The 24,701-nt window shown below is 38.4% G+C and overlaps 1 protein-coding gene across 16 annotated transcripts in view; it reads left to right on the forward strand.

Annotated features, from left to right (window-relative positions):
* Nucleotides 1-24,701, forward strand: part of trpm3 (transient receptor potential cation channel, subfamily M, member 3) — a 172,111-nt gene that overhangs the window by 87,667 nt on the left and 59,743 nt on the right. For all 16 annotated transcript variants that reach the window (XM_017306744.2, XM_017306748.2, XM_017306739.2 and 13 more), the window contains 5 exons: nucleotides 12,159-12,238; nucleotides 13,457-13,658; nucleotides 15,401-15,614; nucleotides 16,990-17,114; nucleotides 19,269-19,440. In XM_017306744.2, the coding sequence (XP_017162233.2) occupies nucleotides 12,159-12,238; nucleotides 13,457-13,658; nucleotides 15,401-15,614; nucleotides 16,990-17,114; nucleotides 19,269-19,440 (793 nt within the window). The remainder of the gene's footprint in view (nucleotides 1-12,158; nucleotides 12,239-13,456; nucleotides 13,659-15,400; nucleotides 15,615-16,989; nucleotides 17,115-19,268; nucleotides 19,441-24,701) is intronic.

Below are 24,701 nucleotides of genomic sequence, written 5' to 3' on the forward strand. Positions count from 1 at the left end.
TATAATATTCAGTGTTTGCGTAGAATTAGATCTGTTGTTGTTGTTGTTAAAGGCTTTACTTTGAGTTCTTTTTTTTTTTGAGGAATACTTATTCTGTGCCAGAAGAGGAAACTCATCAGCTGTTCCCGCTGAGCTGAAAGCAACAGGAAGACAGACAGAGAAAGCAAAAAAGTGCAAAACAGATATTATGTGTTTGTGTGTCTTCAGAATATTAATGTGAACTCATTGTGTTTGCGACTGTGAAAAATGACTAGCTGCTGTTTCCCGCTTCAGCTCAGCAACCATAAAAAAAAGCAAATGTACTATCATGAATAATGACATTACATCATTATGTATAGTAAGGATGAGAAATGAGATGTTAAGTAGGGGAAATAGTGTTTGTTTTTTTGCATATTTGCATTGTTCATATATTTCTTTTTTTTTTCTTACTCATCTTAACCGTTAAACAAATCCGCTGGTAAAATTCCTAAAACATAAACAATTAGAAAACAAAATACTGCACATCTACCAGTTTTTTATTTATTTATTTATTTTGTAGAAAGATTTTTTTCAAACATTCAACTGCTTCCTAATGAACGCCAGGATTCCTCAGTCAGTGTGACTCTCTCTAATGAAAGCTCATCTAAATCACAGTGTGACAGTAGGGCCGGTTTGGGATATTAAAAATTAATCACAGGCTGTGTAAACGTGATTGGAAGGATACATCCATCACATATTGAAGCAAGAGACAAAAGGGATTGAGAGGGAAGAGTGAGATTTGACGGAGGAGAAAAAGAGACAAGGTCAAGGCCGATCAATATGGGCTGTAACGGCACAGGTGAGATGATTGGTTTATTTCAGAGTCTGTCGTGTGACCCCTTTGCTTCCTCTCAGCCTCCTTTTGTCCCATGTGCGCACATGTATCGTCATCCTCACTGTGGGTCAGAATATAGTGGTTACTGAGAGGCAATTTCACAGCTGTTGGTCTGACCACCTCCGGACCAGGAACTTCATTACAGCACTCTGGCACAGCCCGCAGTGCACAGACAGACAGGCACATGACACGGTGCGGTGCAGACGGAAGCTCGTGTCGAGCCGTCAATGTGCCACTTTATCATAATGGTGTTGACATGTAGAAAGGCCAATTCCTATTGTAAGTGGCCTGGTGAAGGACAAGTCATATTATGCATCATCGACAGGAGAATTAGGATTAGAAAAAGAGGTTCATTTGGAATCAAAGAAAACTGCAGAGAAATTACTGAACCAGTACAACTGCTGGCTAAACATATTTGCTTACAGGATTTAAAATTTATGAGGAATCCAACTTCATTATGCTGCTCCAAAATTACCCCTCATGTCCCTGGTGTTTGTGTTTTTGTCCTTTGGATACAAGATGGAGTATAATCTGAGTCTTTCAGACTCAGCGCTTTTGCACCACATCAGATCGATGCATCGACATGCATCACCACAGATTCTGTCACAATCAACCTATCAGTCTCCCACTACTTGTTACCTCCACTTGCCAACAAGATTACAAGACACTGGAAGTCTTTCACACGATGAAGAAAGATGTTTTCCTTACCCCCTCAAGCTCATCGCTCTACCCTGTGGTAAGGTTAAATGGCTAGAAGAGCAAAAGCTGCAGGGGCTGAACTCACTGACAGAGTGAGTTGCCTGCTTTTCTCAGGAGAAAACAGGCACAAGAAGCAGAGATTTCAAGACAAGTGGATAATGACTGTGTTTTATGTGTAAGGTTGCAATGCTATCAGCCATGATGCATTTGGATCAAACCAGCAATAGAACTAAATTTGCTACTGAGGAAGTGTGGAAGTGAAACAGCAAACAAGAGAAAATAGTCAAACCTTTTTACATTGGTCCACTACTTTCTGCATGATTTGGAGCAGTTTGATACACATCATGTGTCTCAAAGGGCATGCACTGGGCACCAGTTCCATTTTCAGCATAAAGGCAGCTTTACTAGAATTAAGACTTATAACCAGTAATGCAAACTGGCTCTTACAGCAGTAAAAGGAGCTGCCTGATACTGTACAGCTGTTTCCCTATTGCACTCCAACACTGGTCTCTTCTGTATTGTTTAACCTGGAATGCAAAATGTATTTCCTATTTGGAATATATGAGTCCAAAATGTTGGATTGGGGCCAGCTTCAAGTTTAAAACTGCGTGACATTTTTGTAAGGTCAAAATACTAACTTTTGTATGTGCAATAAATCCTTGAGTAAGTTGTATTTTATTCTGTGTTGTACTGTGATAAGATGGTAACCTGTCCAAGTTTTAACTCAAGTTAAAGTGTTTGGTTAGGGTTAGAGGTTCTGACTGTTGTCAGCTGGGATAAACTTCAGACCTTGTGGGCGTCCACAGAGTGAAGCAGGTGTAGTTCATGGATGAATAAATCTGCAACACCACAACAAACCCACATGGCTCAGGATAAAAAAATATATATAAAAAACACTGTTGCAAAGCAACAAATCCCACTTTCATACAGGATGACAACCCAATTACATGACAATGCTGCTCCAAAATTGCCCCTCATGTCTTACTGCCAACCCTCGTTACAACGCCTACCCTAACGAGATAAACACAAACTCTCTTTGTTGTCGCCTGTAAATTATTTCAAGTTGCCTCACACATGTCAGTCAAGGTGTGCTTAAAAAGAAACAGAGGTGATGATTACAGTGGCTATAGTTACCTGGTCTTGTCACTACCTGTGGGTTGCTGCCTCTCACGCTGTCTTTTATCACTTTTCCTTTCTCCTCTTTCTCACTTTCTGACCTGCTTTTGCCACAAACAAAATACACACAGTAAAAATCATAACTTATTGTCAGGTCAGTCAGTTTATTGTTCCCCCTGTCCTCCCTCCAGTTCGCGCTGTACCTCACATGATGCACCTCAAAGGAGGTGATTTTTATTCTTATGCCAAACCCATCCTCTTTACTACTCTCTCTGGTTCTATCCTATTTGTAGTTTCCCTTTACACTTCAGTGTCACATAACTCAAACTCTCTCCTCACTCCTAATTTTTCCCACCATCTACCTTTGTTTCTGTCTTTATCCCGTTTTACCTCACCTCTCCAATACTTCTTGCCTGCTCCCATATGCGCCCCCTCTGCCCCTTCAAGCTTTTCCGGACTGTGAACCTGTCCCCCCTCTGTCACAGACAGAATGACCATGCCAGTGTTGATTAGTGCCTGCATGACCAGATGCTCTGCTAGGCTTAGCTGAAGCCTGTGGGAAAGAGAGCTGCTTATTTTAGCCTCAGGAGATGGATTGAAAATGATGGGGGGTAAAACAAGCACAGATTCTCTTGCGCTCAAGGAAGTCGGTGACATACTAAACAGCCCATTTTAACATTAAAATTGATGAATGAACAAGCTCATTGTATAGATGCAAAGGTTCTTTTTTTACTCAATTTATCTTGATCGCGTGGTTTGAATGAACACTGATATAGTTAGCCTTTTTCAGATGGCAATATTGCAAAGCTCTTGGCATGTTACTTGACCTTGTGAAGTAAGTACACCCTTTTATTATGAACTCTGGATATGAGGCTGAGCGGTTTATATTTCCATTTACATTCACCAGTCACTGAATTATGTACACTAGTTTGTGCTTAACACAAATAACGAATCAGCCAATCCAGTGCTGTTAATTTATTAAATTCAGGTATCTATACATAGTGAAGACTTCTCCTGAAGGCAGGATTGTTGGTGTATGTTGGGATTTTCTGCACAAACTATTTCTAGATTATCAAAAGAAAAGAAAATCTCCAGTGAGGAACAATAATGTGAACAAAAGTGCCTGTTTATGAGTTGATAGAAAGGCAAAATTACCGTCAGCTTTGAACAGAAAACTGAGGCTGCATTTAACACTGGCTTCTCAAGACGTTAAATTGTGGAACATTTTGGGTTTTATCTGTAAAAACAATAATGTGAAACACCCCACAATTCTGTTCCAAAAAAAAAAACAAATATCTGCAATTATTTTATCCTACCTCCATCTCACACAAAGGAATACCTATACTGATTATGTAAAATACCAACTGAAACCAAGAAGCAAATGTGCATTTTTAACTGTTTACCTTCAGAGACTTTTTAAAATGAAACGTGGCACTTGAGGCAAAACTTATTGGCTAAAAGTTTGAAACTTAACAAAAATAAACTGAACCTGGCTGAGGCTGGTTTCGTCTTATCTAAGGAGGATTGAGTCATAAAATAATTGCAACTATTCCCTAGCTTTTTTTTATTATTCTGCTCAAATATGAGAGTCAAAGTGAAGAGAAATATGCCTTTTCCCAATTGTCATACAGTGAGAAGCCCGGCTCAGTCCGAACAGATCAAAACTGCTGGTTAAACAACAAATTACACACAGCTGTAAAAATAACTGCACTTGATAAAATAGGAAACTATTTTTGACGTGTTCCATTTTCAGCAGATGCGTGACAAAAAGCCAGGCTTATTATTGTGTGTAATTAACAGACGTCCCCCACTGGTACATGACAAATTACTGGATTTAAATAATTGTTCAGTGTTTGCCTTTGGTGCTCACAAATGTTTGGGATTTTATTAATATTTTCTTTGTTTTGTTTTTTTTTTCTTTTCATTGTACTAATTGGAGAACAACAAGCATGATGAAACTGCAAGCAATTGCCTCATGAGGCACAACTCAATTTCACAAGGTCTGTTATTCTCTTTGTCATCAATACACGAGGAAAAGTTCAAAAGTTGAATATTTTATTTAAAGGTACAGGTGCAAGAAGGAAAAAAAAGAAAAAAAGAAGATTTGCACTGGATTTTCTCATATGTTGACCAGAAAGAAAAGTCTTAAGAAGTGCTGGAGGAGGCAGCATTGGATTAAGGCTTTATCTTGATTGAACAAGAGTATCCACTGGAGAAAAGAATTGAAGGATCAGAGGTGTGAACTGTGGGTGTGTGCACTGAGGTTCTACTTTTGGTGTTTTACGGTACACGGGCATAAAGACATGGTGTGGACATTTGTGTGCAGACATAAATCCGTCCGTTCATGTTGACCGAGTTAAACACACACACATACACACGGATCATATGTTCTGCTGTGCTCTTGTTTTTTTTTTTTTATTTGTTTCTAAATGTATACTCTGTACAAAGCTGAAACAGATGGACAACTTATTCTGTGTGTGTGTTTTCAGAGAAAGAGCATGCATGTGTGTTTTTGGCCCATTTACTGGCTACTTTTCAGGAAACTTAACCTTGTGTAAATAAGTGAGCGCAGGTCAGAAGGTGTTACCATTTCAGCTGCATAAATGATTCCTCCCCCGCCCCACACTACGCTTACTCTCAGTGACGGTGTTTCAAACAGTTCGCAGCTGGCACCAATGAGTTTGCAGTCTATTCCAGTGCTCAGTTGCAGTTCATTGCTGCCTCCTAATGTATTTGATCTTCTCAAGCCTATTAAATACAACTATATCAGCGTGGTTTCAGATCGTGTGCCTACTGTCCTTTGTACGCTTGAAGTGGCTGCCGTAAGTGAGCTTCAGTCATCAATACTGAAGTGCTTAAAACAAGTCATTTTATGCCTTTCCAATTTTTTTTTTCTTTTTAAGTAAATAAATCACGCATTTTCAATACCTTTTAGCATGCTCTGTGGTCAGAAGACAGAGAGGAAATTACTTCCTCTGTTTTAACAATTTAGCAAATGAGAAATCTTAAGCCAATGTGCCCAAGTCCATTAGAACAGTGATGTTCAATGGCGGTCCTTCAGGAGCAGCGTCCTGCCTGGTTAAAACATGTCTCTCCTTCAACACAGCTGGTGTCGACGGCTGAATTACCTCCGTGGCATTCCAATAAGTTTTGCACGTGGTTGATAATGAGCGATTCATTTCTTTTAGGTGTGCTGAGCCGGATATGCATCAGAACATGCAGGACGTCGTCCCCCGACGACTGGAATCGAACAGCTGCAGACACCATGTCTGATGTCCAGTTTTAGACCTGACCTCACCAAACCGATACGACATAATTTATAACAGCTCCTTGACAGATCATTGGTCAATAGCCGATTTCATCTAGTTTTTATGTTCAGTTTTACAAACTATTATTTTTGGTGCCATTTGCCTGACGTTATTCACATCCCTGACAGATTTCGGTTCAACTTAATCTTCTAATCTTACCGTCATGTTTCTTGTGATTGGGAGAATTATAAATTACGTGAGTCCAAACTTTAACCTGACAGAAGATCTGTTGACTTAAATCAACCCGGCCCCATACATAGAAGGTCAAAATACCAGTGTTTTACCAGGGTTTTACTGATTTAATGCTAATTAAAATGTCTATGTTGATTATTTTGAGGGATATGATAATATGTATTTTGAATAAAAAAATATTTTAGCATTGTTTCATCAATGCTAAAATAGCATTGTTTCATCAATGCTATTTGATGAAATAGCATTTCATCAAGATGAAACAATGGTCCCAAAGGGACCAACATATATCTTTATTCAGGGAGTTTGTTTCCAAACTCCCTGAATAAAATTAATTTAAAATTGACAAATGTCTTCCGATGGATGAATAATTTGCAGCTTTACTGCACAACCTGTCAGCATTTTCCCATCAACAGGCTATATATTGCTTAATTTTGTTTTGTCTTTGCTCTGGAGTGACACAGAAAGTGAATGAAGCAGAAATATATCTCTTGCTTTTCTCATTTGCTTGCAGAACACTACATTGGGTTGTTTATGTGCATTCTCTGAAAGATGTGAATAGGGAGCAAAATGTAATTTGGTGTCTCTTCCAATGTGCAAAGAAAGAAGTAACGTTTTTTATTTTAAGCCATTTGACCTTTAAACAAATCTGCAGTGGTAGCATTAGAATAAACAGCTTTGGTTTATCTATGTGTGACAATTGTTTTTTAGCACTTTTATTTGAAAACAACTTTTTTTACCTTGTTTCTTTGTCTTAGGCATCAAAGGTTCTTTGGGATTGCGCAAAAAGGGGGGTGTTTAGATTTGGTGTGAGTTTGGGTTTATTTTCACATTTGTGCATATTATGGCATTTGCAGAGACAAGGTGTTATTTCCATGTCCTCAAGCACTGCATTTTGCTTGACTTAATTTGGCTCAGGTTACAGTCTTCCTGTTCGGCTTCTTTGTAATTAAAACTGGTCAGATCTGTTAAACAGCTTGCAAATCACACTTTTAAGCAATAAAACTGCCAGTACAGGAATAACTCTCGTGAAGTAAGGTGTGGGTTTTGTATGTGCGTGTGTGAAAGTGATTCAGGGCAAAATAAGGGCAGTGAGCAGGCTAGACAAATGTCATGTTGCTCCTCCTAATGGGCTCTCTTGCCATTCAGAATCCCTCTTCTGGCGGTGATCTCTGACAGAAATGCGGTAAATCGAGATGATTCTCTCTCTGACCAGTTTTAATTTGAAGCCTAAACAGGTGAGGCGCTGAAGAGAAACGAAGGGAACTCCTAATTCCCTTCACATACGGTTTCTGGAAATAGCCGCAGACTATTTAGCAGGGCTAGTTAACTACATGTGGTTAAATATGCAGATGTGGAAGGCATTTCGGTTACTTAATTGCAAACAGAACATCTTAGGAAAATATAATTTTTAACATGAGAACATTTATTCAACTATGTTTTGAGTGTAAATTAAGCTTCTTTAAAGGTGTACTTCACCTTCCTAGGGTTCTAGAGACATTTTGACAATAACCCGTGAGTTTGAGTTTCTTTTAAGCCACTACACCGAATATGATCACACCAAATTAAAGTCTCAGCAAAAGCCAATAGTTCTCTCTAGATGTCAATTGTTTGTTTGGCAGTGATGCCAAAAGAAAAAAAGAAAACATTTACCGTTTCATTACAAATTTGAGTTTGCTTAACTCTTAACTATTGTGTGCTATTCAGATGGGACTAACGTAAAGCCATCCATCTATGAACATAATTAATTTGGGATAAAATAAAGAAATGTGTAAAATGACTTTTTGCAAGTTTCTCCAAAATGTGAGTACTGCAGTGAAAGATTTGAGGGGTTTTTTTGTTACTGTTTTTTTATTTTTGTGTATTTTTACACATTTTTCCCAAAGGGACCAACATATATCTTTGTTTGAATATAATGAGCAAGCTGAAATACAGCAGAAAAAAATGTTTATCGAAAAACCTAACATTACTTTTGTGAATTAGATTTTCCTTTTAATTCTTTCAACTGTTTGTGCATTAAAGTAAAAAATAAAGGAGAACGGGCAGAGATAGTTATACACTCAATGCACAGATAGAACACAATGAAGACATGAGACCGCACACACACACCCACCCACGCACGCACACACACACACACACACACACACACACCCACACACGCACACACACACGCACACACACACCCACACACACACACACACACACACACACACCACACACACACGCACACACACAAATGCATATCCATTTTTTTCTAACAGAGCTTACACCCGCAGTAGATTAGTTGCCTATAGACAGAGAGGTGTTGTGATCCAGTTTCCTCTGATAAAGTTTTCTCTTGTGTGTTGCTCACAGAATCTTTCAGTTTATACTTTAGTCGACAATGGATGTACAAAGAAAATTGCAGCAGTGCAGTCCTTAATTAGACAGAGGTGAGTCAAGATAATTAACCACACAAGTTTCATACTCTTGCTGTATTTTCTTGTGGTACATTTCACTATCTTTGTTTTATTTCCTAAACCTTATTTTGTATTTCATGTTTTCTTCAGCTTTAACTGAATTAAATATATATTAAATGTATAATACTTGTTTTTTCAGCTTTAAAGTCACTGTCTAATGTGTGATTCTTCATATAGCATAGTAGTAAGATGGTATTAAAACACTACCTTTTTGAATTATGCAGACGGCTCTTTCAGTAATGTGTTAGATCATAAAGGTTAATGGATTTAAATTTTGTTCTAGAAAAAAAAATGACAGATGAAAATGTAAATCTTTTGCTAGCCAGCTGTGCTTTATGACTGTGTCAGATATTTAATTAAAGGAAGTTCAACGCTGCTTCGAGCGACTGTGAATTCCTAACAGATTTTATTTAAAAACAGCTTGGGTGTCAGATTGGGTGTCTCTTTTGATATTTGTAAAATCAAACATCAAAATGCACAGGAAAAATAAAACGGGAAACAATGTTTCCTCATTCCCTGATTTTACTTATCATTTTTGTATTTTGTCGGGAATCGGGTAAGAAAGTTTATATGTTTTATGATGTGCCTTTATACAAGCCTGGTAATTCCAGGACCACATCACACCCAATCCATTCAAACAGAAATTTTATTTATTTATTTTTTAAAAAGGGAGAAGACGCCAAAGGAGAGAGTGAAGACATTAGGATGTTGATTGGATTTTGTTCTCAATTCAGCTCCCTGCCAGTGCCAATAACAAAGAGAGGATACAATACGAGGGGAGGGTGTGGAGAGCGAGCATGGAGGGTGGAGGTGGCGGATCTCGACTGTAATGGAGTCGAGACCCCTAACAGGCTGTCAGATGCTGGTTATTTGCTGCCGCAGTCACGCCTCACACTCAAGCACCCTGCACACATTTCCAAGAGTCAATCCAACGTTTGGCCCGACAGCTGGCGTGTTTGTGTGTGTCTGAGTGTGACCCAGTAATAAATATTAATTACACAATTGAGTGCAGGCCATGTGCCATTTCGCCGTTCTTTATCAAAGCTCATGAACAACATTGAGGAGTGTAAGAGAAGGAGTCATAAAATAACACAGCTGACGGTATTCCACCTCTAAAATTGACTTTGGTTGTTTATTGTTTTAGGGGTTTTCCATGGAAACAGGAGTTTATCCTACACCAGTTTTTTTTGTTTTGTTTGTTTTTTGTTTTCGCTGTTGGCTCTACCGTCAGGCTAATCAGCGCTGATTATTTCAGAAACGTTGTTGAGAGGATCTATTTCATGCCAGGAGATGCTGGCGGATGAATACGCCGTTATGGCATAGCAGAGAAAGAATTGGGCTTGGGGGGTGGGGGGGTTGTAACAGTGGCCTGCTGAGTCATCTGTGCCAGGCTAATCTGTAAAAGCAACCCCCTCGGCCCCACAGAGTAATGGTTAATCGTTGGAAGTCTGGTGTTAGGGTAAGTGTGTAGGCCTGGCGTGGTTGTGGACAGTTGCGGTAGGTTTTGGGGTGCCTTAGCGTGACAGGTCAGTCAGGCGGATGAGGCGGGTGTTGTTGTAGTTGTGACAGTGAAGAAAGCCCAGAAAAAGCAGCTCCCAGCTTTGCTGACTGGGAGAAGAGCTGGGGCTGCTCTCCCACAGCAAACAGCAGAGAAACGACTTGTTAGTTTTTTAATCTTTGCTGTGTTTGGGTTTGTTCTACTTGCCATCTGTTTGTTCGCTTGACAACCTGGCTAAATATTAAATTGTTACATTTGATTTCTTTTTTTTCTGCACCCCCAACTCTTATTTTTTAGATCATTTCTAGCCAGAAGACATTTATTTTCTCTCCAGAGTGGCCAACTTGAATCAATTACAGCTAATGAAGGGTCAAACACCCAAATGAAATCAGGTCCAGTGTATTCTACGGGCGTCTGTCGTACATAAAATCATATCTGTTAAATACAGTCAGAGAAGATCCTGCTTTGTTCCACTTGGTTGGCAACCTATTTGTTGATGGTTGACTCCTTTTTGAGAAATACTGTTTTAGCAGTTTTGTTGGAAGACATCTTCTGGCTTTTTCCCCCTTCCTTTGCAGCTACAACAAGTTTGTAACATAGTCAGTATGTTTGGTCAAGACACAATAGCATTCTCTTGACTTGTCGAAGATAAACACCTCTGAACTCACTCTGATATATTTTGTCAGTTTCTAGTAAAAAAAAAAGAAAAACTTTTTATGTGTGTGTGTTTTTCTTTTTTGCGTCTTTCCTAAACATTTCATTTGAGGGTTAGTTTTGTTCATGCCCCAACAATGTTTAAAATTTAAAGGCAGATTGTGTTGACGAATGGATCAAAATCACCCCTAAGTGAATAGCTCCTGCATTCTGGAGAAGTCTTCAAGTTGTCATTATAAAAATAGTTTCTACATAGCACTTTTAGTAGGTGTTTAATAGTTTTTCCACTTTATGAAATATAGCATAATTTGTAGATTCTGTTGCACTTAAAAGTATGTTAGAATATCTGGTGTGAACTTATTGTCAATAGTATCATTAGAAATGTATTTACTGAGAAAAATGACATGCGTAGTACGTATTTTCTCAGCTGCATGGGTAAAATATAGATTTTTTAAATTATTTTGGTTTAATGTTAATTGCATTTAAGGACATACTGTAACTGCCCAGTTGAGGCCTAGTGTATGGCTAGTGTATGTTGGTAATGTGTGCTTTTTTCTCCCTAAGGACTGTGCAGTGAACACTTGTATCACTACAGTTTCAACACACTGAAATCACAGGATAAACATTGTAGTATATGAAGAAACTGATGTCAAAGGGCTCATGTTCTGAGAACAGTGGGGTTTGTTACATATAAAATGGTTCGACAAATTTTTTATTTGGATCTTCTTTAATTGATGGAATTACTAATGCATGCACTGCATCCATTTCAACAACACAGTTATACGTTGGAGTTTTACTGTGTGCAGCTCTGGCTCTTCAGTGTCGTTCCAATCATGTTGGCAACAGGATAATTGGTTTCTCACCTGCCTGCACTAGAAGCAGCTGCTGGGTATCACAGTTTCACAAATGAACAATTTGTCTGTCTGAAACTACAGTTTCTACATCTACCTGTTATTTATGAAGAAGTTGTGCAGACATGCAGGACGCGCTGCAACGTGCTCGGCTGGCATGCAGGTTTCTAAGGAAGGAGAACTCTGACGCTGAATGCCTTATTTCCCTCAGATTTTTGAAGCACTACATCTTTCCCAGTCTGAGCTATCTGAGTAGCTGTGAAAAAATTCTGAGACTTCATTTTCAATTCGGTGTAAGACTGTGATTCTCTTGTACGGTAAAATGCCGACTACAAAATTCTTTGATGTCCGCACATTCTTTTTTCTTGCCTCATTTCGTCATATAATATTCTAGAAACAACTTTATTTCCCATTGCTCAGATCTGGAGTGATGCTAACATAAGGTGTAGCAGTTTCAGCTGTCTTTTCTCCGTGCACAGGAAGCAGTTCTGCTTTTTTAACCGACTCAATGTTTTGTCTTTCCTCATGCAGGCACAGAAATCGTGGATAGAAAGGGCATTCAGCAAGAGAGAATGTGTTCATATCATAGTGAGCGCCAAAGACCCCCATAGGTGAGTGGACATGTTTTAAAGATTAAAAAAGTGTCCAATGTGATTTTTCTTCAGTTGTTAAGTACGCTGTAATTATCAATAACTCCTAACTTATTTGCTAAACTCAAACAACAAAAACTCAGTTTGGTTAAATCTTTGTTGAAGATTAAAATTGTGATCAATATTAATCACTGTTCTTGAAGAATAGCTCAGCGTTATGCAGCTTTAGCACTTCAGAGCATTTTTTTTATCGCGAAGGATGTTGTTTAAAATTCAGCTTTACTTGTAATGTAGACGTTTTACATTTTGCTTGGTCCAACAAATGTCTAAGATAAAAACAAAAACAACTTTTGAATTCACTTTGCATGATTGTGAGACTGCAGAAAGCAACACGGTTAAGTCAGCACTTCATGAGGATGTATCTTTATTTTTGCAAAAACAAACTCTGAAGGTTTAGCTGATTTCATTTAAGCACCATACAAACTCAAACATATGCAAGAAAAAAACTCCCGGCTTCTTGATAAAACAACATTAGCATAGCTATACAAAATTGAGTGGATGCCGAGATCAGGAGGAAGCTGGAGAAGCTGGGAAAAGATGTTTCTCATTACAAAATCAACTTTTTTTTTTTTTGTCAAAAGCATTTATAGTTCATTTACACTTTTGACAGAGGGCGGAAAAGAAGCTTTAGTAAGAGATGATGTTAGAAATGAATTGAAAATCAAAACCTCCTGACTCTTCCTCCGAGGACTCTCTTTCTACCTTAATCACAATATCTTGAAGGCTGCATTTAGCAGCTTCTGAATAAGTATTTGCTCATTTAGGAGTAGCACAATTCATGACTGTCATTCTGCCACGTCTCTAGTTCCTGAAATGGAGAAGGAGACCAGAGAGACAGGAAAGCAGACGGGTGTTTTAAGAACAGGAAACAAAAAACAAAAAGGGACGGAGTCGGTGAGATGCTGCACAGGCCTGCAAATCCTTCATCGCTACTCCATAAGAAGATGAAAGCGAGACGACAAGCTGCCACTTCAGCCTTGCCCACCTCTTACACACGCTTATGGAGGCATTTCACACTCTTCTTCTCCATCACTTTCTCCCACAGTCTCCCTTCTCATTCTTACAGTTAGAGCCACTTTGCTTAGGGCTCACGAGTCGCAACGTTTCAATTATGTCAGGAAAAGGCCCCGTGTAAGACAGCTGTCTCGACTTGGCTCTGACCTTTTCCTCCCCGTCCAGGTGCTGCTGCGGTCGTCTCATCGGTCAGCATGTGGGTTTGCCGCCAGGTATCTCATCCAGTCAAAATGACAAGGCAGAGCGTTTGGCCAAGAATGACAGCCTGTCAGAGAAGTGGTCAATCAGCAAGCACACACAGCTCAGCCCCACCGATGCCTTCGGCACCATCGAGTTCCAGGGAGGAGGACACTCCAACAAAGCCATGGTGAGTCGCGTCAGTGTTGACAGTTGTGTTTTGTTGGTGTGGCTGGATGACGTGTAACAAAACCTCCAGTATTAAAATCTCATTATATAGTCTTTCTCAAGCAGCGTGATTTTAACTGGCTAAATAAGCTATGGAAAGCACGGTTTTCTGCTCAGGGCAACACACTGCATGGGGGCTACACAGAAATAATTGAATACATAAATAAAACATTTGCCTATTGGTTTAAAATGGCTTATTTGTATGTCCAGTCAATGAGAATGGGTCACCCCGCGTTGTGTACACTGCAAACGCCGTAAGTAAATATTGCTATCGCTGGATTCTGTTCAAACTTAAAGAACTACTTTGGTGTCTTGGAGAAACCACAACTACACTGCACTGTCTCTTGTTTAAAATCATTCATTTACATATGCAACTGGATTATTCTCCACTGAACAGTAATAAATAAGTAAACTACAGGAAGCCATTCCTGTAGTTTAACCTGATTACGAGCTATGCTAGGCTGAGTGCTGGAAACAGACAATAGTCTTTAAAAGTGCCAGCTGTTCTGTATTGTTAGTTGAGGCGGTGATGGAATAAACGGAATATAAAAAGAAAAGAATCTATTTCTATTCTGTATAAAAACAGAATATAAATAGACGCTCAGTTGGCAGCACAGGCAAAGAGAAGAAAATGTTAGAAGTGTGGGTATGTGAAATAAATTTTCTTGGAAAGGAGTCACATAAAGGCTTAGATAAATATAGAAAAACATTGTTCAGATTGCTTTGCCAATTAATTGTTTTTTTTCTCCGTATTGGTTAAAATGCAAAACAAAACAAATTGTCAGAACACAAAAGGAGTTCTCACATATAAATTCCTCTGAAACGTTGTGGGAATTAGGCACACTGCGTTTTCATAAACGTTTAGATTATCCCCCCCACATGTTAAATGTTTCAATGTTTAAGTTGCACTTCTGACAATACATTTTATGGATGAACAGATTCCCCTCGACTCACGTGCAGATACTTTCCTGCAGACACAGAAAGTATCTGTTCAAATGTTTTGGAGCTTGAAAGCTTGAATCCGTTTCCTGGACCGTTCTGAAACCTTCAAGAAATGTTTTAACGTCATGACTTCATCTTTATCTTTGCAATGTCTTTTATATATCATCTCTATAACAATGACGTGTTTTCTGAGTAAAAGCATCTGCACCTCTTGAAACTTGTCAAAATTTGTCATGTTGCAGCTGCAAGCCTTAACGTTGTGCCCAAACAGCCCAAACTCATACAGACTGATTTAGAGAAATCTATGAAGAGCAATTTGTAGGTCCTGCCACAGCTTCTCAGTTACATTTAGGTCCAAAACTTTGACTAGGTCATTATAACACATGAATATGGTTTGGTATTAAGAATTTCAAGCCACCGTTGGCTTTAATGTTCAGTATAATATAACCGTGCTGGACGGTGAACCTCCACCTAGTATCTTGTCTTTTCCAGACTCTACAGGTTGTATTTAGCTCCAGCTACTCTAAACACTTTCTCTCACCCTAAGGAATAATTGCTTGCCCACATCACGATACTACCACCACCGTGTTTCAGAGTGGGGACACTTTGTCTAGGAGGTTGATGTGTGATGTAAATTTTCCATTTTGATCCGTTGAACAGAACGCCTTTTTCAACACGCTTTCCTCAATGTCAGCTGGGGTGTCGATACTCACACAAAGCACTTTGTCTGCTTACACCATGTTCTTCTTGCTGTGTTTGCAGTATGTGCGAGTGTCTTATGACACTAAGCCTGACCTGCTGCTCCACCTGATGACCAAGGAGTGGCAGCTGGAGCTTCCTAAGCTGCTCATCTCAGTCCATGGAGGCCTACAGAACTTCGAGTTACAGCCTAAGCTCAAGCAGGTCTTTGGCAAAGGGCTCATCAAGGCAGCCATGACGACAGGGGCCTGGATATTTACAGGAGGAGTTAACACAGGTAAAAAAATAAACAAAAAACAAAGGAGGGAAATAGAAATATAAATATTGAACATTTTTACGGTCAAGTGAAATTCCTTTTTGTGTTCACGACACATCTAGAGTTTAACTCGATAAATTAAATAATGAACTCTTCATATTGAATTTCGCTTGCTCTGTGCAGCCAAATTCTCATTTTACAAATGAAGTGGGCACTTCCAGCAGGAGTATGATGAGTGTATGGAACTGTTTCACATGAATGATTAGCTATTAAAGAGCTCTTTGTCAAGCCCGCATGGGCTCTCAGGATGATGAACCACTGGATCCCTGTCACAGCGCTCGGTGGGTGGCTGGCAGATTGTGCTCACTCAACTTAAATTACGCACACTTAAAGTAGCACCAGACATATGAAGTAAGGCCAATGACTTATTAGAGGACACTGAATTAAATTAACATCAGGCAACCTGAAAGGCCTCATTTTTAGGCATTAAACTCATAAATCCATGTGTCATGGAAAACAAACAGCGTGCCATGTGGTTTCAGGGAAAATGCCCAGTGTACAGCAAGGATAAGTTGCTGAATTCCTCTGGAGAACAAAAACATGTTTCTGTCCTTTCAATTATGTTGGTATCTTAGTTTCTAACCAGAAGTTGTATTTCATGTAACTAATAAATTAGATTGCAGCTGAAAATGTTTGTCCATTTATGTTTCAAAGAAAATCACCTTTTTTACAATTGAACTTTTGAAATTTGAGGTAGTATTGTCATTGTATTTGAGAAATGTTTCGATTCACCCTTACCTCATTTAGTCTCCGACTTAACCCCGGCTTCTGTTCTTTTTTGTGCTTTTAAAGCAGAAGAATGTTTATTTTTAGTACATAAAGATTTATTTTAGTGGAGTCAAAGGAAGAAAAAAAACAGCAGGGGTTCTAATCTTTAATAGCGCAGATGAAAACAGGCAAACAGAAAATAGAACAATATCGAGTGATGGAGGATGCCCACACTTGAATACAAAAAGGAAAAGAAAGTGAGATTTAGTGACAGAATGGGTACAGAAGCAAGAGAGAGGCTTGAATAATGGATGGATGGCTGGATTGGATGGACAGTGGGTGGAGGTAGAGAAAGAATGAATGTCAGCTGGAGAAATGTGATAAGATGGCCTCCAGGTCTGAAAGCTTCTCCCCTGAGGACAACACCTACATGCTTGAAGAAGTGTGTGTGTGCGTGCGTGTGTGCGTGCGTGTGGCCCCGCGTGGTTGTCTATTCGCATGTTTCCTTGACTCCTAATAGACGCTGTCGAAATATCACAACAGAGTGCATGACTGTGGAATTGAGCCGTTAATTGATTGTGACAAAACATGTCTTTTTTTTTGTCTCTCTTGAATCTTTCAAACGCAGGGGTGATCCGCCATGTGGGGGATGCACTGAAAGACCACGCCTCCAAATCAAGGGGCAAAATCTGCACCATTGGAATAGCTCCATGGGGCATCGTAGAAAATCAGGAGGACCTTGTTGGCAAAGATGTGAGTCTCAGCCTGACTTAACATTCAGTAGTAAGGTGCATTTTCTTTGCATTTGTGTAGCCAGATACATGTAACAAAACCCTTTTTTAAATTTTTTTTTGTGATTAGCTCCTATTAGATGCTGTGCCTATCAGACCTTTGCCCCAGAGTTCAGCTCATTAACCAAGCTGCAGAGTCAGGCAGTCTGGTCTCCATTAAACGCTCCTTCACGGGGAGCCGCAGAGCTGGCAGATCCTAATAAGACAGTGGAGCTCATGCTGACTTGTTGAAATTTTCTGGGATTCGTGGTTTGGGGTTTGGCTAAGATTTCATCAGAATGTGCCACACTGTCCTGCCGAACAAGTCGAGCAGAGCCAATTAATGTCAGTGGCTGAAATGGGATGATCGAATGCCGAGGGACTTATTTTCTCACTTGATTAGTCTTAACTGGGCGCCTAATGATGAGATGAGATTACCTCATATTGTTAGGCACGCTCCAGTTCTCAGTTCTCCAGCTTCTGAGAAACTCTGGTCATTTATAAATATCACGCCAGTTTTCTGCGCTGTTCGTTCTTGTTTTGGTTGCATTCAATAAATACGTGGTGTAAAATAATTGATAGTCTGAACGCATCAGGCTCTGCTTTGGATTTTTAGTCTCACACGTGTAAAAAGGAGTCGGGTTTTAGGAGATAATATGAAAAGCTAGCAGAAGATTGAAAGGAGTCACTTGAAGTGGTTCAGGTATCTTGATCAGGTTACTTCCTGGTTTCTTCCTTTAGGAGATTTTACAAACACATCTGGGGCAGACCCAGAGCTCAGTGGAGGGACTCTGGAATGAGTTGTCGAGAGTTCAAAGGAGAGGGATGTTATAGCTCTGCAATCTGATCAGGAAAAATAGGCAACGGGTGGATCTATCCAGCTATCCAGCCACCCGGCTGGCTAGCTTCAGAAATATCTGTCATGAGTTCACAGTAAACATTTGTATTTAGTATGTAGTTTTTAAAACTGGAATTTTGAATCAAACTAAAGTACTCAATTTTGGCATTAAAAATATGTAGGAACCCTGACGAATGTCTGTAAGGCTTTGGAGTGCAGAGCTCAAACAATGCTACTGAATGTTAAAGTAAAACTATTTTAGAGAAAAAAATTTTTTGGGAGATTATTGCTGTTTTCACTCATATTTATATTGGTAAATCTCAGTGAGACATGAAGTCTGTTTAGATGTCATATAGGAAGTCAAAAACACTGATTAATAAATAATAGCAAAGCAATGTAACACTCTGTGTAGATAATAAATGCCAGTTAACCAAAGAGTTAAATGTGCAACAGTGATCTGCAAGAGTTCTTAAGCTCAGGAGGATGAGGAAGAACAGGGTTTGGATGGGGCAGCACAGGGAAAAAAAAAAAGCAAACAGGTCCAGTTGGTATTTATCAAGAAAGAGCAAAAGGAGAGTGTTTGAAGTGTGGATCTTTCTATGCATCTAAGCCCCAACATGGAGGTTGATGGCCACATCATGTTCTTCTTCTCTGCTGCCACTTGCAATACTAATAACATAAAAAAAGAGTGGACCCATTTGCAGTGCATCTTTCATCAAAATCCTTCAAAATAACTCCTTTGGATGTGTTGAAAGCGTGTCTCGTTAAACCTTACATGTCGTGCCTCATTACCCATGCCCCGTGGGACATTTTGTCTCGCGAGATTTGTTTGATCGTGAATCCACCTTTCTCTCCTCTTAGCTTTAAGTTGGTAACACGGCAAGGATGTTTAGGTGCAATCAAAAAGCAGATACTTAAAGTTTAAAAACACTTGCAAAACACTTGAAGTGATTGCTTGTGTAGATGTCAGAAAGATTCATACAGGATAAGTCGAGCAAAATTAAAGTGTTCCTTAAAACAAGACTAGCGTACAATGCGATTTCTTCAACATTAAATCGTCTTTCGTTTCTTTTTTAAATTTCGGCTATAGTGTTAACTGGAATCGGTTACTTCATCTTATTTTGTTGACAATAATAAAAAAAAAAGTGCATCACCATTCCCAGTTCCTCTTGCTGCAAATGTTTTAACGGCAACTTGCTCGATTTTTCCACATAAACAGACCTCTTTGCCAGGTTAACACTTTTCATTTTGCTTGTTTATTCTTCTCTCTCGCTCTCACCGCCTTCCCTCTGTGGCAAGGTGGTGCGTCCGTACCAAACTATGTCCAACCCCATGAGCAAGCTGACAGTTCTCAACAGTCTCCACTCCCACTTCATCCTGGCAGACAATGGCACAACAGGAAAGTACGGAGCTGAAGTCAAACTGCGACGCCAGCTGGAGAAACACATCTCCCTGCAGAAGATCAACACACGTGAGTGGCCTTTAACGTGCCTGAAAGGGCTTCCACAGACTATGTGTACGCTCAACTACGGGGGCCATGTTTTCAAAATGACTACATCATAATGAAGCTTTAATTCTTAGGTTATGATTAATAATACTTGTCATATAACTGGGTTGTCTTTTTTTATAGCAACAGTCTAAAATTACCCTCACCCATTTTCTCCAGAACTCCTGCTGTCAGTTTATATTTAAACACCAGAAAAGAGAAAAAAACACTTTATTAACCTTTGAAACCTTAAGCTCTCCCTGCCATCTGGGGGATTTTTTTTAATTTTATTTTTTACTTTCTGGAAGATCAGATGGATTTAATCTTTAAATAAATACACGCTATAACTATTATAAGTGCCTGCAAGGAAGATGTGAAGGCAAAAACAGCAAACACAGATCCTGCTCATGCCCATGCAAATATACAAAATGAAGGCAAAACGTACATAATATTAAGCACACATAAATATGAACATTTTAAATCTATAATTGGAACTTGAATGTACATATCACTTAGGGCGGAAATAGTTTAAACGGTTTGATTTGATTGAATTGTATTTTATTTTATTCAATTCAGTTTTGTTTTCAGCTGAAACAAATTAAACATATAATATGTAAAAGACATGCAGCCTTTTTCACATGAAGAGCTGCTGCATGTCCATTCAGCAGCTCTTGCTGCAAAATTGCCTGATTTTTTATTTTTATTTTTTATCAGATAAAGCTCCAGTTTTAGGTTCGACAGGCATACCAAATTAGCAGTTGTGCATTTGCTAAATATAAGAATAGCGAGCAAGATATTTCTCTTCGAATTTAAAAGTTTACATTCTTTAGTATGTGGTACTGTCATCTTTAAACCGTGTGATTTGGGTCAAGCATGTTGGGTGCCTAAAACCTCCTGACAGAACTGGTGTAACTGATTCAGGTTTATGGGCCATCTTGCTCACACTCACCCACTTTTTCAGTTTTGCTAACAAATTTTCTAAGGGACTGAGATGCAGAGTTTGTGATGGCCATCCCAAAACATTGACTTTGTTGTCCTGAAGCCACTTTCTAACTGTTTTGGTGGTATTGTTGGTGTCATCGTCCATTCGAAAGACCCTTTTGTGCCTAACTTTAAGTGTCACATCAACATTTCCACTTAATCTTCTTTTCTGCTGATGCCTTTTATGTTGTGAAGTACATCAGATGTTCCATCAGTGAAAAAGAACCCACAGTGAAGCAGCAACTAAGCAGGATTCTTGGCGTGAACCAAACGATAACTAAATAAACACCTTCACAGTCATGTTTTATTTGTTATAGTAGCTTTTCTCTGAACGCTGGCAGCTCATGCCAGTTCCCTTTGGGTGTGGTGAAGAAACGAAAGGCACTTTCACTTGACGTCACTGCTTATTTAAGAGCTGCTGAGAGCTCCCAGAATGTCAAGATGCAAGTTCAAGTGAAATGCCATTATCAAAATTGTCAGAACCATTTTTTGTTCACTGTCAGAATATTTGCTGATGTTTGGTGATACTGACATTGTAAGGCTATGCTGAATCAAGCTGCACTTAAGCTCTCAGGACTCAGTAAAGCGGTCTGGTTTGGTCTGCATATGTACTTTTTGTTTTTGCTTTTTTTTTCTGCCTATCATGTGGCCTGTGGACTTCCCTTTGTCATCCTATGCCTGGAGTCATGTCAATGGGGCTGGGAAGGCAAAGGGATGCCCAGATGTCATGGAAGCATCAGAGTTTTGCCTCCTGTTTTATCTTCAGCCTTGCCTTAAAACTAGTGTAAATAATGGTGGAATTCTACAAAGAAGTAGGACAATAAATCTTGCTGTTTCTTCGTATGTACATGTCACAGAGGAATCCCTCTCAACCTTCAAGAGTAACTAAACAGTGTGAAAATATAATGCATGATCAATTTAGGTGATTTTCTTCTCTTCAGTTGGAGTGTTAACAGTTGATATAGGTCCAGCACTATATTTTAAGTACTCTTATTTTCTGATTGTTACTTTTGGAAAAGTAAAAATCTCTTGTTTACTACTTACTGCTTAACAAGAATTGTGCAATTGGTGAATTTTTCAGAAAAGTGACAATGTGTTGGTTCTTTTTTTGTCATTGGTGGTGAATGTATTATAAAACACACATTCAACACAAAAGTAAAAATCTGATTTATACTTTGTGGCAGTTCGTTACCAGAAGAAAAAAAAAACGCTCATCTCTTAATACCAAATTAATTATTGTTTAGAAAATATAAATGCTTTTAAAATACTGCTTATCTGCTTAGACACAAGGAATTTACAGTTGGTAATTTTTGCAAAAGTGAAAATCAGATGTTTACTTTGTGGCACTTGGTTACCAGTAAACACACTCATCTCTTAGCAACAGATTATTGTTATAGCAATATAGAATATTGTTATTGTTCAAAAAACATAAGATTTATTCTGCTCTTTTGAAATACTACATATTTTACACTACTAACTACTTAACAAGAATTGTTCAGTTGGAGAATTTTCAGAAAAGTGAAAATATTTTTTTGTCACTGGTGAAAAATATATTACAAAACACACATTCAACACAAAAGTAAAAATCTGATTTATACTTTGTGGCAGTTCGTTACCAGAAAAACAAACAAACAAACAAACAAACAAAAAAACGCTCATCTCTTAGCACCAAATGAATAACAAGTAATATTGTTTATACATCATAAGCTCTTTTGAAATCCTGCTCATCTACTTAGACACAAGAAATTTACATCTAATAAATTTTGCAAAAGTAAAAATCAGGTGTTTACTTTTAGCAACTGGTTACCAGAAAGTGCTATCATCTCTTAGCAACAGATTAACAACAAATATTGTTATTTTTCAAAAAACATGAGATTTTTTCTGTTCCTTTGAAATACTACTTTTTTTACACTACTTACTATTTAACAAGTATTGTGCAATTGGTGAATTTTTCAGAAAAGTGAAAATGTTTTTTATTTTTTGTCATTGGTGGTGACAAAAAATAAAAACAGACATTCAGCACAAAAGTAAAAATCTGATTTATACTTCGTGGCAGTTCTTACATCTTACATTGTGCAGTTGGTGAATTTTCCAGAAAAGTGAAATTATTATTATTTTCTTTTTTGTCATTGGTGGTAAATGCTGTATATTAAAAGATACAAAATAATTAGTTTTAATTTGGCTCATTTTTTAACTAATTACGTCGCCACGGTTACTCAAAATGCCAACAGAAGTAATAGCTGCATGTTTTGATATATATATTGTAGGGGTGCACGCAGCGGTACAGTGCCTTGCTTTGCAAATGCAATGTTCTCCTATGCTTTGCTATGGCCGATCCAATGAGAGTAAATGGCACACCATTGTAAATGACACACCTGGATAAAATGTGGTTTTCTCAGACGTTTGCACTAATATCAGTGATTGGGTGACTTCTAAAGGCAGTTTGATACAGATTATTTTATTTTAGGTACTATAGTGAAAGGGAGATTAATAAATTCACAAACACTTTTTAGGTTTTATTAGTAAAATAAGTAAAATAAAAATCAGGTGTAATCTTAATTCTTTTTCAAAATTAACATTATACCTACCGGTAATCTTATCAAAATTATGTGGAATTTTGTTTTGGACAAATAAAATCCCACTAAAATAAACTGAGGTTTGTGTTTGAAGTAATCAGGACAACTATTAAGGATTTGCAATGCAATGTGTAGAAGATATTAAGATATGAAAATGCAATTTTGAATTACTTTACATGTTTAAAAAAACAAAACAAAAAAACACATACCAATTCAGTATTTCTTCAAGCTTTGGGGACTAAATTTCAGAAAAATTGAGTTTCTGATTATGTGTCATACTACAAATTACTGTGTGCATGTTATTTTCTCCTGACTGCTGCGCCTTGTGCAGACAAGGGTCATTTCTTGATTTGATTACCTGTGCATGGCTAGCTGTTGACTGCATGAATTTTCCTCACACCGATTCCTCCTGCCGGATCCAAGTTTTGGCCTGAGGTGCTGTCACAAAAAGAGGCACAAAGAAAAGTGAGGAGGGTTAAAGGTGCCTCAGTTAGTCGAGCATGGATTTTTGCAGATCACATGAACTACAAGCTCTTTTTTTCTGATCTTAACCGGCACACAGACATGAGATGAAATGAGCGAGGTGCGCTTTATCTTTTCCTGCGGTGTTTTGTTTCTTGCCAGTCCTGCTTCTAATCCTTCTGCAGCTGTGTGTGATTTTCCATGAAATAGCCATCAACATAAATGGGGCTCTCAGCACAACAACCTTTAAATACAGTATAAAAATCAGCCATCTGGAACAAACATGAGTGTTTTTGTCTGTTGATTAGCAGAAATTAAAAAAACAACTGCAAATGTTACTTCAGTTACTTCAGGTCATGATCATTTTATTGACTTGGACACTTAGTCTTTATGGGATATTTTAAAAGATAATGAACGTTGCTCAATTCCCAGTAAAGGTTTAAAAGCGTAGGTGGCACATGTCCAATCTCACTGGAGCCCAGCTTTGAAGCTCCTGAACATTTCAGTACCACATTTGGAAACTGAGTTTGTTTTTGTTTCTGCACACTTTCCATACATATACCTTTCAAACCGGAAAGTGTAAATAAATAGGCGTCTTACGACAGAAAATTTTGACGGATTGGTGAATGGAACCAGTAAATGAGTTATGTAGCTTGATAAAACTTGTATAGACAAGTGAGCCTACATGCAGCTTTGTTGCTTTTATGAGTGTTGTGTAAACAGTAGACACTACTTTGGACATTTATCAAGTCATACAAATATTTGCTCAAAATGCAAATAGTCAAGTTCAGTTGCCAGAATGATCAGTAGACAGACAGACAGATTTATTACAGACTCAAAGTCCAAATTACATTAAAAAAAAAAGACAAAATCAGAATCAACAGATCAGTGTTTTTGGTTTGGTATAAATTATACTGTCTGAGACAGACTGGCGACCTGTCCAGGGTGACCCCGCCTCTCGCCCAAAACGGGTGACAAGGGTGTATAGAAAATGGATGGAAATGGATGGATAAATTATACTAATACATTGGCAAATATTTATCAGTAGCTATTCTAGAAGTGGAAAAGCAACAGACCAGTCGGTCATGTGATGCATTCAGCTGACTCTGTGTAATTGAGTCATTAATTTAAAGGGGTGTGTTCCAAATAATAGCAGTGTGGACTTTTATCACTGAGGTCATTCATTCTGAGAAACATGCAGTGTTAAATTGTCGACCTTAAGTTAGG

The sequence above is a fragment of the Poecilia reticulata genome, chromosome 9 (assembly GCF_904066995.2).
Source record: "Poecilia reticulata chromosome 9, P_reticulata-male-v2, whole genome shotgun sequence".
NCBI lineage: Eukaryota > Metazoa > Chordata > Actinopteri > Cyprinodontiformes > Poeciliidae > Poecilia > Poecilia reticulata.